The 18,789-nt window shown below is 39.8% G+C and overlaps 1 protein-coding gene across 8 annotated transcripts in view; it reads left to right on the forward strand.

Annotated features, from left to right (window-relative positions):
• Bcat1 (branched chain amino acid transaminase 1) overlaps window positions 1-18,789 on the forward strand; it is a 61,940-nt gene that overhangs the window by 24,088 nt on the left and 19,063 nt on the right. For 7 of the 8 annotated variants that reach the window (XM_026392361.2, XM_077798818.1, XM_077798817.1 and 4 more), the window contains one exon: window positions 11,329-11,492. In XM_026392361.2, coding sequence (XP_026248146.1) covers window positions 11,329-11,492 — 164 coding nt within the window. Of the gene's footprint in view, window positions 1-5,872; window positions 5,900-11,328; window positions 11,493-18,789 lie in introns of all 8 variants that reach the window. The other variant, XM_077798815.1, reaches the window with a different exon arrangement.

The following is an 18,789-nucleotide window of genomic DNA, read 5'->3' on the forward strand; positions in this document are numbered from 1 at the left end:
AACGTGAAAAATAATTAAATACATTACTAAATCCTTTTATATTTAAGATTATATTAAGCAGAAGAATAAAATATTGGAAAACATGTTTAACTTATTATTAACATACAACCTGTGAGTAGGAATTAGTAAAAAATATAAGGCCACCAGTGGGTGATAATTTTTGGGGGAAATTTGTTAAATTCCCATTCAAACACAATGTTAAACCTTAATGCACAAGTTAAAACACAAAATTAGCAACATGAATTATAGTATCTGTGTAGCATGCAAATATATAAATACATATAGTTTATTGGACATATTGTACATGAAAGTTTTATGAAAAGTTTAGAGAATAAAATCATTTGCATTGCCAAAGATTTCTCATATTAAAAAGAACTTCAGGGACTGGGGATATGGCTCAGTAGCAGAGCACTTGCTTATCACAGCAAGACCCTGGGTTCAATCCACACTAAGACATACACACACATTCAAAAAAAAATGAAAAAGAAAAAGAAAAAAAACTTCAGTATTATTTTAATTAAAATCTTCCGAAGTGTTTATTTGTAGGTTATTAAAAATTTGTCTTTTGTATAGCTCTACAAGGAAATGTTTTGTAATTTGATTTCATTATTAAGATCTAGTACTTGGCAGCCATAGTTTAGGTAATATTATTTAGTACTATTTGCTTGCATGCTAACAATTGAACCTTTTGTAGGACCCACATAATGAACATATTTCTGAGGCATTTGAGCATCAAAGCAAGTGCTGTGGCAATACCTGTGTAGACTGAGAAGATTTCAGTAAGAAAAACTTGTAAATACCAGTTCTACACACTCTGAAAGTTCTTGTTTTTCCTGCTTTCTGGGTCATTGAATGGGACATTTGTTGCCCCAAAAGTAACTGGGAGCATGACGGACCTGCAGTGTACCTTATAATATTAAAGCAAGGTTTTTATTATAAAACAAATAAAATTATTCAATTTTTAAAAAGAAACTTAAGCGAGAAATTAAAAGTTAGAGTGCTTCAAACTCTTGCTGATTATGTACCAATTTTAAATTAAGGTAAAATCTGAAATCGTAACATTCATTTATTTATGTATTTGTAGTGCTGTGGATTGAGGGCAACACCTCTGCCACTGAGCTATGCCCAGAGACTCTACAATAAAAATATTTAAATGAGGAATATGTACATGAATGATTTTAGTTTATCAGACAAGAAGTTAAAATCATGACTTTCAGGTTTATTTTAGTACTAGAAGCTTCACAACCCCACATCCAAAGAAGCAAGTTTTGCTGTTTTAAACCACCCATTTTCTCTAATGCAGGCTCAGCAGTGTGAATGCACACACATGGGTACACATATAGGCTTCATAGGATTGTGGTCTCAATAGTGAAAATACTTCCAGCCACAGACTCTAAAATCCTTTTTCATCTTCCACTTTTTTCCTTGTATCTCTGTCCTGTTTCATGGTACTCTACATTTGAAAGGTGGTGGAATAAGAGAACAGAGTGAGAAAATCACTGAATTATATAATTTATACCTAAATTATATCAGGGCTGAGAAGTAGCCAATAAGAAGGGTAGAGTCAGGTCTAGGGACAGCCCCACAGTAGTTAGCACCCAGCACCTTTAATCAGGCTGCAGACTGGTTACTACAGATCTGTCTGCAAGCTACCAGCAAATTTGCCCTTATCAAAACAGGTGTTCTCAAAGACAGGCTGATCTTGGCTGATGTGAAAGTTGTTTGATTCTTCATATTCATTTAACTTCATAGTCCTGAATTTGGATTGTCTCTAAATAAATTTCTGGTTGAGCTCAGCTACAGATCAGTTTGCGTTTGGATGCACAGACTACAGAATACAATTTGAATAATGCAGAACAACCTTTTAATCATCTCACATGACCTGTTTCTCTGTTCAACATTTCCTGGGAAATCTTTCAGTATGAAATTGTTATTAGAGTTCACATCTTAAAATTCCCCTGCCATTTTTCAAGTGGCTGAAGAAAGGCTAGAGATCAAATTTATCAGTCCCAAACAGGTCGCTCTATTTGTGGTTCACTCCACAGGGAGCATAAGGACATGCACATTTCACAGATGCATTTTTTCAAAAAATCACCTGGTAAAATCTTTATATTATACATACAGTTTTACCTATAGTGATATCAATTCCATTGAAAAGAATTCCCTTTGTTCACTGCCTCTTTTTTTTTTAATGTTTTTACATCATGTCTTTTCCCTTCACAATTTCTTTCTAGTTAGCACAGCAGTTGTTTATCATCATCAACTTGTGTATTTTCTGCACTTTTACACATCCAGCTCCTGTTGTGTTTTTTTTTTTTTTTATTGGTGAGAAATAATGTATATTTAGAATTAGCCTGCTAGCTCAGTTTGAATGATCCCAATTTTGTTGGCAATACCCAAAGCATCATAGTCAGGAGCCAGTCATCGGCCTTCTCCTCTCCATCAGGTCTGATCAGCATATTGACCGTGGCCACATCAGTGTCATAGAGCATCCTCACAGCCTGTCTGATCTGATGCTCTTCTGTCTTCTTCATGGTCGACTCAGTGGTCAGAGGGAACCGGATGGTGGCATAGTGGTCAAGCTTGTTTCTCTGCAGAGTCTTGCGCCGCTGGAGGGGGATGACAGAAGAGGTGGATCTTCTTTTTTGTGCCGTGGACTTCTTCCAGCTCTGCCTCCTTGGCCTTTGAAGTCTTTGCTTTGGCTTCAGCTTGGGAAGGCCGGGAGCTTCCTTTTTTTGCTTTCAGTGCGTGTCCCTGTTTTTGTTCCTTTCTGTGTACTTTTTAGTACCAAATCATCCTGTAACTTTTTGAAGATCCACTAGAAGGACGAACTGCATGAACTCTGCTATGAGCAAGGCTGGCTGTGACAGCTTTGCTCCACTGCTTAGCCAATAGCAGTACCAAAGTGCTGAGTCCACATCTCAGACATGTGAAGAGTGAAAATAGATGGACATCTTAGAATCTGAAATATGGTAGCCTAGTTTATTTAGCTGATTTTCTGTGGATCTACTATTATGTTCATGTAACAAATAGAAGTGTTAGTGCTAAAATGAGTAAAGCAGGAAAATTAAATTTAGAAAGCCTACACTTAAAGTCTATATTTATATTATAGATATACCCTAGTGTGTATAAAGAGACTCAGTGATATTTTTTTTGCAGCTCACATGATTTGATGATAGATTGGATGTGAACGTGAGAGAAGAGAGGTCAAGTTTTTCTTATGGACCTTACCGACAGGATTCTGACCGTTTATTGGGTCAGGGAAGAAGGATAATTTTTATTCATTGGAGTGATGATGGTTTGAATTTAGGGTGCAGAAACCTAAGCCATTGATTTCACTTGGTGTGCAAGTCCATTATTCCTGGGAGAATTTGGAATTTGAGTGATACACTCTGGTCTTTAGAATAAAAAGTATTTTTAAGACAGGACCCTGGTGAAGTCTTTATGAGAATAACTGGAGAAAGAGATGCAGACAAGGCAAGGATTAGGCTGTGGGCAGGTGTTTAGGAAAAAAGGAGGAACAGCTGTGGGGTCTGTCTATCAGGTAGAAAGAAAAGCAGGAGAAGTTTGTTGCACTGGAAGCCAAGCAAAGCACGAGGTGCAAGGGGAGCAACTGTGGCAAATCCAGTCCCTGGAACCAATAAAATGTGGTAGGAATGGTCTCCTGAACTTGGCAACAGGAAGATAGGTCCCTAGTGATCTTGATCAATGTATTTCAGTTCAATTTTGGGCTTGAGAGACTGAATATTATGGAGTCAAGGGAGAGTGGGACACGTTATGCTGGTGAGTTAGTGCGATCTGGTAAGGAATTCTGCTACCTGGTGGGGCAGAGACATGGACAGCTAGTTCGAGTCTCAGGCTTTAGGGTAGAGGGACTGTATTTAAATGAGAGCTCTGGCATCTTTCTAAGCTGACAGAAAAGCAAAGCTGATGGTGAAAACATTTAAAACTCTATATCATGGTCTATTCCTGATGGTGGCAGCAGTGTAGGTGGCCAGTGGCATGTGACCAGATGGGAGGACTTGCCTTCTTTAGCTTCCAATTTTACACACACACTCTTATTGTCACCCATGTCTTCGGGTGGGCCCTTCATTTAAATGTAATATTCTTGATTACCAGGATCAGTATCTTCTCCCTCACCTGCTCAGCTGGGGTTGGCCTTGCCTCTTCTGGGTCTGCAGCATGAATGTTAGCACCCGAACTGTTTTTGTTCTCTGTTCTAGTCCAGCACAGTGCTTGTCCTAATCAATTGAAACAAACTGGGTGGACTCACAAGGTCCACATCAGGAGCCTGGGAGGAGATCCTGGCTCCGAGGTCATTCCCAGTTCAATAAGCATTTTCCTGTTATCCAGAGAAGGCACCAACAACCTTTTTTCTGAAACTGGCCAGATAACAAATAGTTTCAGCTTTGCAGACCACACAGCTACCCAACTCTGCCTTTTCAGTGCAGAAGCAGCTATAGCTAGCTTATAAATGATCGAGCCTGTTCCAGTGGCACTGTAAAAGCAGCAGGCTGAAGCTTGTGACTCCTGACCTGGAGCCCTTCCTGCCAGGGAAGCGAGGCATGGCTTTTCTGAGGGTGACTCATTCCAGCTCCCCCGAGCATTTCCCTGGCAAGTGTTCTTGACCAGCCAACCATGATGCAGTTCTACTTAGGACAGGTTTTCAGTTTACCAAACCACATTTCCCAGGACATCCATATAACCCCCCATGTCTTTCCCTAGTGCTCCCTCTCCATGGTCCCCACATGGAGTGTCGCGTGCAGTGCCAGGGTCGCAGCTGCAGTCATTGGAATGTTGTCTTCATCTCTTTGTTCTGGCACAGATCGATTGATTTACCACCACTACACTACTACTCTTATCAATTGTTACTTGTAAAAATAATAATTATTGCTGTTTGTTGACTGCTTGAAAAAAGATCCGGCCTTGGGGTACTTTTCAACTATTATCTGATCTAATCCTGGTACCAACCCTCTGAGGAGATACGGTCATTACCACTATCTTTACTTGGGAAGAAATCTGGGTAAGACCGGTATGTCCCTTTAGTCTTTTCATTTCCTCTTTCGTTTTCTGTACACTTTTGTTTTGATTTTTAAATCATTCTTACTTAAAAACTAAGAGTTTCGTACTCAGCCTTCTTTTTGTCAAGTGTTAAATTTGTCCTCTTTGTCCCTGTGAACAGGGAAACAACCTGGATCTGTCCCCTATTTGTATAATAGCAATTCTGAGGAAATTCAGGGCTTTTGCTTCTCCCTCAACATTCTTTCCATATCTACGTATTAACTCAAGATAATTACTCGGCAATAGTGAGGCACTAAGCAACTCGGTGAGACCCTGTCTCTAAATAAAACATAAAATAGGGCTGGGGATTCAGTCCCTGAATGCTGAAGTGCCCCTGAGTTCAATCCCTTGTCCCCCCGCAACCCCCACAAAAAAATACTTCAAGTATGATAGAGGCCCTCATCTTTTTTCTAAAAGCAACATCTTATTAAGATGAACAGTCATGCCACAAATATTTGGTCAAAATATGGAATAAATTACCCAACAAAAATGGTCCTGTACTTCATGGAGTTAGCAAGAAGGAGAGAATCAAATAGGTTGATATCAGAAAGTGTGATACCACTTTGCTTGTCTAAATTTGAAGTGCAAGATGTCATGTAACATGCATTAAAAGCACCTAGGCTGATCTAGGACTGCTTGTTTCCTGAAGTGACATTTAAATGACATTGAAATTGAGATTGAAGTGATCATATTGGAAGAGGATACAAGTGAGTCTTCGGTTGCTCATCACTTCCTGGAGGCTGGAAGTCCAAGGTTAAGGTGCAGTTAATAGGGCTGTTCTCTGGAGAGACTCTCTTCCTGGCATGTATAGATGACCAGCCTAAGGCTGTTTCCACAGGTACAGGGAGAGAGTACTGGTGGCTTTTCCTCATTCTGTAAGGATGCCAGTCCTATAGGATTAGCCCCTTTTCTTATGACCTCATGTAACCCCTCTTACTTTCTTAAAGGCCTCATCTTCGAGTGCAGTCACACTGGAGGTTAAGTCTTCAACACAGGAAATTGACAAGTCATAATTATCATGAGTGAGCTATGACATTAACACAGACTGTCCATGGTTGTGTCTTTCTACTCTGTCAGAATTTATTGATTAACAATTAATTCACAAGCTACATCGTGTTCTTCAGTTGCAATTCATTGAGTACTTGGTAGATACAAGCCAGGCAATTATAGGTTCTTTTATTCCCATCTTAATTACTATTCTAATCTGTAATACTCAAGTCACAGCATGCTTCACACAATGGTAGATATATTTATAGGTTATGGAAAGGCTAAGAAAGGGTCAGGGTGGCTACAGGGATTCAGGAGGCTACACTGAGAGAGCAAAGGCCAAGGCCACATACAAATGCAAGAGCCATTGCAGGTGGTCAGATGCGATTAATGACCAGCCTGAGAACCTGTTCTGAGAACAGAGCTGTCAGTGCATGGAACCTGTTCTAGGCTGGGGTCCAGATGGCTGGTGGGCAGCATTCAAGTGGGCCACTTCCAACAGAGAGATTGAGCTGAGCTGATCTGAAAACCCAGTGACAGTTGGGAGATAGTTGCCTGTCGACCTCATGATACATTTACAAAAGCATTCACTTGGCCTGATGATGCGTTGGTGTGTGTTATCTAGTCAGTCTTGGGAGGCTACTCCTTTTATGGGTTTTAGGTGAGAATTTTATCAATTTGTGGAGAAACTGATAAGCTCACAGGCCTGCCTGGTTTTTTCAGATAGGAGTTTGACTGCTCCAGTGTTCTTATGCTTCCGATTTAACTTGATAAATTCACAGGGGGTCATTTTTATTCGCCTGATTACTTTATCTGTCTGTGTCTTATGATTGTACTATGTAGCTTAAGGAGGTTCTTTTTGATAAGTTCTATATCCAGCATCTCCTGGTATCTCTTTGCCCAGACAAATTACCACATCATTCTGCCCGAGCACTTACACTCGCTATAGAACAGCTCAGGTCTAGGCACAGCCTGAAAGCTGCTGTTCTACATGTTATGGAAGGATTCAGCAAGGCCCAGCCTGCTCTCCACATAATGCGGTAATTTAGTCTGTAATGGGGTGGGGGAAAGGAGAGTGTTCCGGGTGGAGGAGATACTACAGGAGAGCATGTGGAGGTAGGAGAATGGGAAGGGATTGAAAGCGGGGAACATGGGGAGCGCAAGTATGTGGGCAGCAAGCCAGGCCCTCGCCCAGGAGCTCTCTTTAGGGTAGGGAATTCCAAGTCCTCCATTCATTTTTATTTCAAACCTTTGATATAGTGTAAAATAGCTGTCGATTAAGTGTAGCTCTTGAGCAAATCTTTTGTTTTGAGTCTCATTTTCCTCAATGTAAATATAGGAGTGTAACTCCTGACTTCCCTGTGTATTCTCATACATAAGACGGTGATTATAAAAATATCTTAGAAGCCAAAAAACAATGTATAATACTGAAGTTAAAAAAAAATCTTTTCCAAAGCAACTGATTTTACTGCAGGAAATTGATTTTCCTTCTGGGTGTGACCATCACATCACACACACACAATACCCCCCCACACACACACACACACACATTGCTGGATCCTCTCCTGTACAGCACCCCTGACTACAGTATTATTTTCTTTTTGTGTGGTACTAGGGCTTGAACCCAGGGGTTCTCTATCACTCTACCTCTGATGACATCCCCAGGCTGGCCCCCCCCTTTTTTTTTACTTTGAGAAAGGGCCTCACTAAATTGCTGAGGCTAGCCTAGAATTTGCAATCCTCCTGCCTCAGCTTTCTGAGTTAGTGAGATTATAGATGTGACCACCAGCATCTGCTTGGTAACCTTTTCTAAGAGCTAGCAGAATTCAAAATAGAAATCAGACTGCTCTCTGGGTTAAAGAAAATGCTTCTTTTTGAAAAGTGCTCATTTGTTATTCCTAGCAGTTTCATTTTTTCCTTCTTAACTGCTCAAGACACGTGCTACTCCGCCGCATCTCTGCCTTTTAGGCCCAAACAGACTAATAGAATTTTATCAGCTTGGTGAGCTCACTTCAGACAACCCCATGTTGTGTCTTCCTGTGGAGGTACTTCTGGCTGACCCAGAAAGAAGTGGCAGTTTCCCTGCAATTTGCCTCTTTTTTATTATCACAACAAAGTTGTAAGATGAAGCCTATGAAATTAAAAAAAATCTTCTGTTTTTTTATACATTAGTATTTTATCTCAAAGTCAATGTGGTTGTGAAGTAATGTGCTTTGCATGTGAAAATTTTTAATTTCTCATTCATTCTGCTGAAGTATTTCAAAAAGCTAGTAGAGAAGAATTCAAAGTCAATCAAAATGTGCACAGGGTATCAGACTTGTTGAAAATGACCCATCCACTCGATTAGCCATTGGCATCCTTATTGTCTCTGTATGTTTGTGGCTTTTGCTTTATTTAATTAGAAATCTGATCTGGCCATTAAAAATTTTATTAATAATCATTTGATTAAACTATCCAATAAAATAGTCTTCGTGGCAGCCCAGAATTTAAATTATTTTTTTTAGGATAGAAAGGCAAATTAAACAGAGGAACAAACAATGGTCCCTGAGAGTATAAGCAGACCCAATCACCAAGTTCCTTTCCTGGTGCTGAGACTTAAAATGTAAGTACTGTCTTTCGAACCCAGGGCTCCACACATGCCGGGCTAGCACTGTACTACAGAGCTACATCCCTAGCCCCTTTTGCTTTATTTTGAGACTGGGTCTGGCTCAGTTGCCTAGGCTGGCCTTGAATTTACAATCCTTCTGTCCCAGCCTCCTGAGTTGCTGGGATCACAGACGTGTGCCGCTGCAACCAGCTATAGAAATCTTTACACAGAAAGACTGTTTTTGTAAGTGATCTTTGAAGGAGGAAGGTGACTAAGATGTGATCCTCACCAGTAGTACTTAGAGTACTTCTAAGACTTGAGAGGACCAGTCTTAAATTTCAGAATATAAAATGTTAGTTCACATGAACAAATATTTCTTTTGCCACTGAAAAACTGTAGCCCATCATTTACCTGCTTGCTAAAAATAAAAACATTGCTTTAAGGCTCATGGAGACATTTTTTTTTTCCAGAGCGGGTATGTGTAGAATTCTTCCCTGTTTTCTATCTGTGCTCTCTATACTACCACCTAGTGGAATAAATGAAGTTTACTTGTTAATTAAAATTGGAAGGAAATACCAGGGAAGAAAGTGAACAAGGTTCTGGGATGGAACCCAGGGCCAAGTGTATGCTGGATACATGCCCTACCACCTATACCCTTAAGGAAGTGAAATTTATCACAGGAAAAAAATCCCATGATGATGTGTTATTGTTACTTCTTTAAATATAGTACAGGCCGTGTGAAATACGGGAGTTCCCAGTAAAAACTGTCCAGGCATTCATGTGATAATTAATAAAACGCTTTCAGCTCTTACACAAATAAGCTATTTTATTCAGAAACTAGAAGGTAGGTAAGTCTTGTAGACTTCCTGGTATATTGTATCTCTAAATTATTGAGAAGTTTCTCTTTTCATGGTAAAAAAAAATATTTAAAACATTAAGGTCCAAAGCAACCATGAAAGGGAGATATTGGCATTTTCTTTAATAGGTAAATAAAAGTACAGAAATGAGATAATCAAGTTTTATCTAAGCCGGAAGAAACGCAGGTATGTATACTATGCTGACGTTTTCCCTTCCAAACAATGAAACCAAAAAAAGGCAAATGAAGTGCTCAGGCTCCTCATCCTTTCTTGGTGGAAGGCTCTTATTTTCTTTTTTTTTCTCCTTCTTTTTTTTGTGGGGGGGAGGGGAGAGGGGGGTACTGGGGATTGCACTCAGCCACTGAGCCACATCCTCAGCCCTATTTCATATTTTATTTAGAGACAGGGTCTCACTGAGTTGCTTTATGCTTTGCTTTTGCTGAGGCTGGCTTTGAACTTGTGATCCTTCTGTCTCAGCCTCCCTAGCCGCTGGGATTATTATTCTCATCTAACACCCCCCCCCCCCCCCCCCCGTGGAAAAAACAAACAAACACAAACCAGCATGGAAGCAGAACCTCTTGCTGCTTGCTAATTTCTCTAACTCACTCATCCATCACTCACATGGGTTTGTTCTGTGGCCTCCCGAGCTCTGCTGAGTCCCTGTGTTCCTGTACGGTGCTAGCAATGTCAGCTTCCTGTTTCCTAAAGGGACACACTTTTCAGATGGCCTCAGTGGGCACATACACACTTCTTGTTATGCTCACAAATATTTTACCTATGATTCTTGATGTCAAAGTAGTGGGCTAGGGACTGGGAGGCAGGGAGTAGGAGGAGAACATATAAGGGAAAGTCAGGTAACTACCCCCTGCCCACCCAAACTCCACTTGGCCAGTTGCAGACAACATTATAGAAACACAATAGCAGCTGGACATAGTTTCCTCTTCTCTTCTCTCACTCTACATGATATTTCCCACCCCCTGCCTAGTTCAGGCAGATGTGGCTCCAGTACTGACTCGGTTTGTGATTTCCGGTGGCCTTAGATTATATAGAAGAGCCCAGTGACTCTTTATGTAGCCCTCAAAACTTCTAGTCTCTCAATTTTCTTCCTTAATAATTCACTGGCCCTAATGCCACATAGCTGCTTTTGTGTTGGAGGGATTGGCATGATTGTGCATTGCTGACTTTTGATTCCTGGTAGTTGTGATAACGGCTGTCTTGTCTCCTATCTGTGTTATTTATGATACAAGCTCCTGAATCATTCCCCCTGCCCTTTTGATGGTGTTTATCGTGCTTGGTCTCTTTGCCTTTGGAAAAACCACACTCTTGCTCTCTGTTAAGTGAGACACCAGGCAGATGTGGGCATGGCATCCTCTCAAACAGTCACCTGCTGGAGGCGCTGATCTGTCTTGGAGTGTTGTCTAGGCTGGGAAACAGAAGGGCAAGTTAAGAGAAGCAGGATAGTGTATTTCCTCTCCCAATACTAGAGACTGAGGTTTTCCCTCTGTCAATTTCCTGTCAATGCAACCTTGTCCTATCAGCAACAATAATTGATATATTCACATGTTCTCTAAAATTGTAACTCAGAAAGCAAAGCCAAAATTTACATATATGTGTATAAGTATATGCATGTATGCACACATGATTATAATAAAGACAATAATAAAAAGAAAGAAAAAAGAAAACAAAGCCAAGAAGTGTTTCCTTCTTAAAAGACCTTAAAAGGCTTCGTGTCACTTGACTTTAATTGGCTGGGAGATAGTTGCAGGTCAGCTCTGGAGTTTAGGACTAGTGTCTACATCGTAAATTACAGACTTGTATACTTTTACTTTATTGCAGCCTTCTCTTGGAGTCAAGAAGCCTACCAAAGCCCTGCTCTTTGTAATCTTAAGCCCAGTGGGACCTTATTTTTCAAGCGGAACCTTTAATCCAGTGTCCCTGTGGGCCAACCCGAAGTATGTCAGAGCCTGGAAAGGTGGGACTGGAGACTGCAAGATGGGAGGGTAAGTCAGCCTCTCTCTCTGAAGGAGACAGTCCTTCCCAATCCTGCAGTAATTAATGTTTGGCTTCAATGTGAATCATATAATAATATGCAAATGCAAATGCTTATTTTTTTTTGTTTCCTGTTTAGGTTTAAGTGTTTTAAAGGAGGTAGTTTTTTTAAAGAATAACCCATGGCCCTTCACGAGAGAGAAAGGTGGACATGACATATAGGCAAGAACTACAGCAGAGAAACCAGGAATCAGTTCAGCTGTCCGTACTTGAGCTTGTCTGCTTCGCTGAAGTGCTTTCATGCTGCCAGAGATTGTAGCCACACCTGCTGCGAACTGGCTGAGGGGAGTCCACTTCAGCTCTTTCAGGCTGGTCTCAGGCCATATGTAGCTGGCAGGAAATAAAAGAGCATTCAAAAGTGTTGGACAGTTTCAGGAGTGGACTTGGCCTTGGTTTGGGAATGCCCCTATAGGTGAATAAGAATGGCTGGATTAAGCAGGCTGGGCTCTTCCTTGTCTGTCTCCAATAGTGATGTGCATCATCTGGTCCCTGATAAAACACGTACATTCAGGAAGGCCACGGAGTCGAATGACACACGGCTGATGTTTTAGACAGTGCCCTTTCCATTCCTTCCTTTTCCCCTTCTCTTCCCCTCCCCCTGTGTTAGCTAGCATTTCGTTGCTGTTACAAATAACACAGATAGGAGACAAGACAACAAGACAGCCGTTATCACAACACTGAGGAAGACAACAGAGAGAAAGAAAGATTTTATTTTGGCTTATGGTTTCAGAGGTCCCAGTCCTGTTCGACTGGCTCCACTGCATTGAGCCTGAGGTGAGGTAGAACATCATGGCGGAAGGGCATGACAATAGAAAGCTGCCCAGTTCGTGGAAGCTGGAAAGTAGAGAGGAAGAGAGGAGGGAGCCAGGGATAAGGTATGGTCTCCAAGGGCATGCCTCCAAGAACCCAGTCCTTTGATCATGTCCCACTTCCTACAGTCTCCAATGTCTCCCAATAGTGCCATCAAGTCTTTAATCTAATGAAATCAGAGCTCTCGTGATCCATTTACTTCCCCAAAGCTGTACCTCTGAACACTGCTGCACGGGAGACCAAGCCTTCAACACATGAGCCTTTGGGGGACATTTCATATCCAAACTAAAACACCCTCCCAGGATCAGTTACAGCATACACATTCAAAAATGCACAGTGGGCAGTGTCAAGCAATTGTGATTAATGTATAAGATCTAATGGACAATAGTTGACAACTACAGGAACAAATAGGTGTTGTAGGAAGGATGGAAACTCTTACAGATCAAAGGTATTAAAAGTAGAGAACACTGTAGTAGATATAAACAACTGCTTTGAGGGACTCATCTGTAGACTGAACACAGCTAGTAAAATAATCAGAGAGCGTGGAGCTCTGTCTGTAGAAACTTTTCCAAATGAAATAAGGGGAAAGAAATGAATGGAAAAATATAACAGTAGACCTAATATTTACTGTATGATGTGTTGAACATTACTGGAACACCAGAAGGGGAAAGGGAAGGGGAAGAAATATTCGTTATAATAATGGCTGAGTATTTTCCAAAGTGAATGACAAAAACCAAAGTCTGGGTACAGGAGGCCTAAAGAATACCAAGCAAGACAAATACCAGAAACATCAAATATCATCTTTAGACTGCTGAAAAACTAAAGACAATGCAGGAAATCTTAAAAGGAACCAGAGGGAGAAAAATGCCTTAAGCACATAGGAGTTACAAAAAGAATTACAGTGGGTGAGAAGAGGGGAAGAGGGGGAATGATAGCAGCCCAATTATGTTATTGTGTGCATATACAAATATGAAACAACAAATCCCACCGTTGGTACGGCTGTAGTGTACCAATAAGAAATATGGAAAAATTTAAAAATATGGATTGAACTTAAAAAAAAGTTATAGTGGACTTCTGTTCAGAAGCCATTAAGCAAGTGGAAGGTGGAGTGAAATAGTTAAAGTGTTAAAAGAAAGTGTTGAAAGTGTCAGAAAGGAATAATGTAGGAAAAGGAATCTGTGAAGATAAAGTAAAATGTTTCTTGTCCTTATTCTTAACTCATCAAAAAAATAATGGTTCATTTAAAGTGATAATAGGAAGTACGTATTGAGTGAGCAGAGCTGAGCTGAAATGGGTGACAACGATGCTGTGAAGGACTCAAGGGTCAGGCTGGAGATCTGGTCTCCATGCTCAGCTTCAGAAACTGCATGGGAGTCTGCACTAACGGGTGCATATACAACTGTTCATATTTCTTTAAAGCACGGAGTGAACCCTCACATAACCCTCGGACTTGTCGACCACACTTAATGCAAGATGGTAATAAGAGGAGAACTGGAGCTGGGGAAGGGGTAGATGAAAACGCTTTGTGCTTTTTGCTTACTTTCTCTAAGGCTTAAAGTACTCTTAAGAATAACGTTCATTATTTAAAAAGAAAAAAAAATGCTTTGACTAAGGCCCAGGTCTTCTGTGATCAATGGAAGTTGATTTGAATAGTCTTACAGGAGAGGAAGAGATGAGAGAGGACTGAGTCTTGGAGCTCGTAATGAAAGCAGCACTGGCAAGACGAGGCAGGAACCAGAGGACGGACTTTTAACCTACATGCATATTGTTTCCAAGATGTCATCAGGCTCCCTATTCCTAGGCTTCTAAACTGGAGAAACACAGGGAAACATGATTTTGCATTGAGTATCAGCTAATTTAGTTGGCAGAGACATTTGGAGTCAAGGGAAGATTTGTGTTTTATGACTTCCTTCAGTCTAATTGAGTCAGCAATTACCCTCCAAGCACTTTTTAGGACCCCTGTGTTCAGTTGGTATTATTAAATAGCAATTGATTCACACAAGCTGACTAAGTGATTCTGAAGAAAGGAGAGAAAGATGATATTTTCCTTAATTCTAAGGTTATTCCACTGTTTTTTAGCCCCTGGAGATAACATAAGCCTTCTTTATTTGTTTTAGATTCTGAGGATTGAACCTGGGGCCCCACACATGGTAGGCAAGCGGTCTTTCCACTGAGCCACACACCTGAGTCCTTTTTATGTCCCCCTTATTTTGAGACAGGGTCTTCCTAAATGGCTGAGCTGGCCCTCAAAATTGTGATCCACCTGCCTCAACCTCCAGAGGACTGAGTTACTTGGGAGGTACTCGTGTACCACTGTGCCTAGCTAACATAAGCCTTTTATTTCTAAGTGTGAGTGAGAACAGTAGTACAATAGCACAGAGCTGAGGGGGAATTGTAGCCTCATGGGCCTCATTTGGCTGCACAGTGAAATCTCCAGGAGTCTAGCCCCTTGCTGATGCCTGCCTCCTAGCTCTAGAGAGTTTGATTTCTCTGGTGTGGGGTATAGACTGAACATCAGGATATCTTAATGTGCAGCCACACTTGAGAAGCACTGAGCTAGAAGAAGGTTTTTCATCACAGGAATATCTTTAGTACCCATCACTTTTTTCATTCACAACAAGTCAGGCTTCTTTCTCCTTATATCTCCTTGTGCCCTCACCGACACACACAATTACCTGTTAGTTTTTGCTTTTTCTTTTACCACTCTAAGGGAGGACATTGATAATGCCCGTGGGAGCAAGTAGTGTATGGGAAATCTTAGCACCTTCCTTTCATTTTGAACCTAAAACTAGCGCAAAAAAAAATAAAAAAAAGTAAGTGAATAAATAAATGATTAAAGTATTTATTTTAAAAACAAGCTAATTTCCTTGGGGTATTGTATTTATTCTGAGTCTTATAATCAGGGTGAAAATGCTTACTAATGTAGATTAAGTGAGATGATATAAAGTGCTTGGCACATAGAAAGCTTTCTGCATAAATGGCTAAATATATTGGCTGGTAGGCAGAGAAACTGGATCACAGCATCTTTGATTTTTGTACAGTAAAATCCTTTTGTCCTCTTGGTTCTCAAAAGTATAATAAAGTATAGGGCTGTTTTGAGATGATTCCATGAAATAAGGTAAGTAAGTACCTAGTACCCTGCTTGACAGTAGTCACCTCTCAACAAACAGTAGGTGGTTTTTTCACTTTCTTATTTTATCTTGGGGACTCTCTTTATCTTGGACTCTCCTTATCAGTTGGATTACACACAATAGAATTTACTCTCTTGGAGGGATGTATTTAATATCTCTAATCTCCCAGATGTTTATTCTACTTAAATTTACATTGAATTTTTTCTCCGTAGGCAGTTTTCCCATTTTTTCAGTTATTATTTCCCCCACCGAAAGGACATATGTTTCTCTTCTGAATATTAGAAGCACATGGGAGTGAACCCATAAGTATTACAAAGATATCAATTTCTCTGTGGGCATTTATAATACAGTGAACAACTGAGAAAAATTATTGAAAATTTTGTATCAAAGATAAAACATTTATAGAGTATGATGTATAAATCAGTCAAATACTAAACATTAAAATCTTTTCAATGCATTGAATCAGTTGTCTTTAATTTCTCTTTCCCTGCCCAGGTAGTTTTCATTCAGGCATACTCTCAAAAGGGTGTGTTTTTTGTTCTTAGAGCCTTATTTAAAAGGCTATTCATGCTGGAAGAATTCCCATTGTGTTTTTTTTTTTTTTTTATAGATTAAAGGGCATTTTACATGTGAAATAAACATTTATTTTTAGATATGGCAAAATCTTACCATTGTATCACAATGAGAGAAAATTCAGCTAAAATTCAACTGAATATTTTTGAACATATTACATTGGGGTGTGACAGGCTTATATAACCTATTTCTTAGTGTTTGTTATTTATTTTTTCCAAACAACTTATGACATATATATATATATATATGTGTGTGTGTATACACATATATAAACATACACACGTGTATATATATATATATATACACACACACACATACACATATGACATAAAACAAAATATTTTTGTCAGTCAAATAAATTGATGAAGCAAAAATATGACCTGATTTGCTTTTTTCACTGGACTTAACTTGGTAAACCCATCATAGGTTGAAAATATCTCAAGTGGAGAATGCATTTAACTGACCAAATATAACACCTTAGCAACGTGGCTCACCTTATTATCAGTTGTTTATGCTTTCTGTGGCTGACAGGGAGGTGTGGCCTCCTTTTGTTTCCCAACCTGTCGGTACTGCTAGCCCAGGAAAGGGTTAAAATTCAGTATTTCAAATCCTTTTGTCCTCTTGGTTCTCAAAAGTATAACAAAGTATAGGGCTGTTTTGAGATGATTCCGTGAAATAAGGTAAGTAAGTACCTAGTACCCTGCCTGATAGTAGTCACTTCTCAACAAACAGTAGCTGATAGTAGGTGGCTTTCTCACCTCAAGACCACTGCAAAGCCGAACCCCCAGTGGGATGGGGTTTGGTCTGTAGTAGAAGCACAGGAGCTATACTCAGTCCTGTGAAGCCCAAACCCATAGTCTTTCTGCTGGGCTCTTCCTATAGTATGGTTTATATCATTATTAGAAGGCATTCATGTTTTCATAGTGTAATTTTTTATGGTCATTAGACAAAGGCATCCTGTATGCCAGACTTGTATCATCTCCATATTGATCAAGAATTTATGTTTGGCATCTGTTCCGAGGATCATTCGGTGAATTTCAGCATAACTTTGGAGTGAGTCAACCTCATGCTCCACTATTGATAGCCAGCCATGCGGTATCATGCCTATTTTTCACCGATTTCTAGACTATTTCAGTTACCAGTCAATATTCTTTCAATTGCAAGTCAGAAAACCAACTTCAGCAATCTTTTTAAATTTATTTTTAAAATATATGACAGCGGAATGCATTACAATTCATATTACACATATAGAGCACAATTTTTCATATCTCTTGTTGTTTGTAAAGTATATTCACACCAATTCGTGTCTTCATACATGTACTTTGGATAATGATGTCCATCACATTCCACCATCATTGCTAACCCCCTGCCCCCTCCCTACCCCTCTATGAATCAGTCTCCTTATATCAGAGAAAACATTAGGCATTTGTGTTTTGGGGGTTGGCCAACTTCACTTAGCATTATCTTCTCCAGCTCCATCCATTCACCTGCAAATGCCATGATTTTATTCTCTTTTAAATGCTGAGTAATATTCCATTGTGTATATATGCCACATTTTTTTTATCCATTCATCTACTGAAGGGCATCTAGGTTGGTTCTACAGGTTAGCTGTGTGAATTGTGCTGCTGTAAACATTTATGTGACTGTGTCCTTGTAGTATGCTGTTTTTAAGTCCTCTGGGTATAGACCAAGAAGTGGGATAGCTGGGCCAAATGGTCCCCAACTCTAGAAATCTTAAGTGGAAAGGGATCCACTGGCACATTTAACTAGGAGGGTGGTGATGCACCAGCTAAGAGTTAAGATCACTGTTGCTAGGTTTCTGTGTCCTTGCAGGTGCAAACCTAGAGAGGAGAAAATACTTATATTTTAGGTTTCATACATTAAAGTGAACAAATGAATGAACCCAAAGAAGGGCTTGATATGTGCAGCTTAGCTCACACACTCACCCTTGAGTTGAATTGCAGCAAGGCAAGATGCTCTGCAGGAAGGGCTGTGTTTCTGTAAGAGGGAAGTCAGTGGGAAAGGAAGATAAGCAAGTGAAAGTGGCTCATATTCATTATAATAATAGCTCTGGCACTTATACTTTTATTTAGACAACAGTGCACATTGTCATCTCACCTATAAGAAAGAGGTAATTAAAAAGACCTAATCAAGTATTTTGCAGATGATTGCATTATTGCTTTGTAGTAGTTTTAGTGAAGTTAGTTTGTTTCTGTGCACCTCTAGGGACTTTAGTTCAAGGGTGGGTGCAGGATTTATTTCCCATACCCAATTGTCCCATATGGTGCTTCTCAAACTAGTTTCCTAATGTTCTCCAAAAACCAAGAAGAGTGAATTGTACAGCCAGGAGCTTAGGGAGGAAAGCAAGAGTCATTCATTTGAAGATTATCATTAAACAGTCATCCATATTTTGCAATATACTCTGTTATTTTCTCATTTAAGCTTAAATAAACTGTAATTTTGAAATGTTACTAAATTCCATTGTCATTCCAGGAAGATACGCTATGCTCTTTTGATTTTTAAAAAATCTAGGATAAATAATGTGGGTTAAGAAAAGCAAGCTTTCAGAATACTTTTTGGTCAAACTCAGGATTTTTTTTTTTTTCCACCTTTGGGAATTTCAGACACCAGGCATTTACTTGGTGGTTTTGGAATATGTTAAAAGATCTCAAATCAGAAAACATCAGTTAATGCTCTGCTACTTGAGCTTAGTTTTTGAGCCTCAGTTTCTCAT

Source organism: Urocitellus parryii, chromosome 5 (assembly GCF_045843805.1).
Source record: "Urocitellus parryii isolate mUroPar1 chromosome 5, mUroPar1.hap1, whole genome shotgun sequence".
Classification (NCBI taxonomy): domain Eukaryota; kingdom Metazoa; phylum Chordata; class Mammalia; order Rodentia; family Sciuridae; genus Urocitellus; species Urocitellus parryii.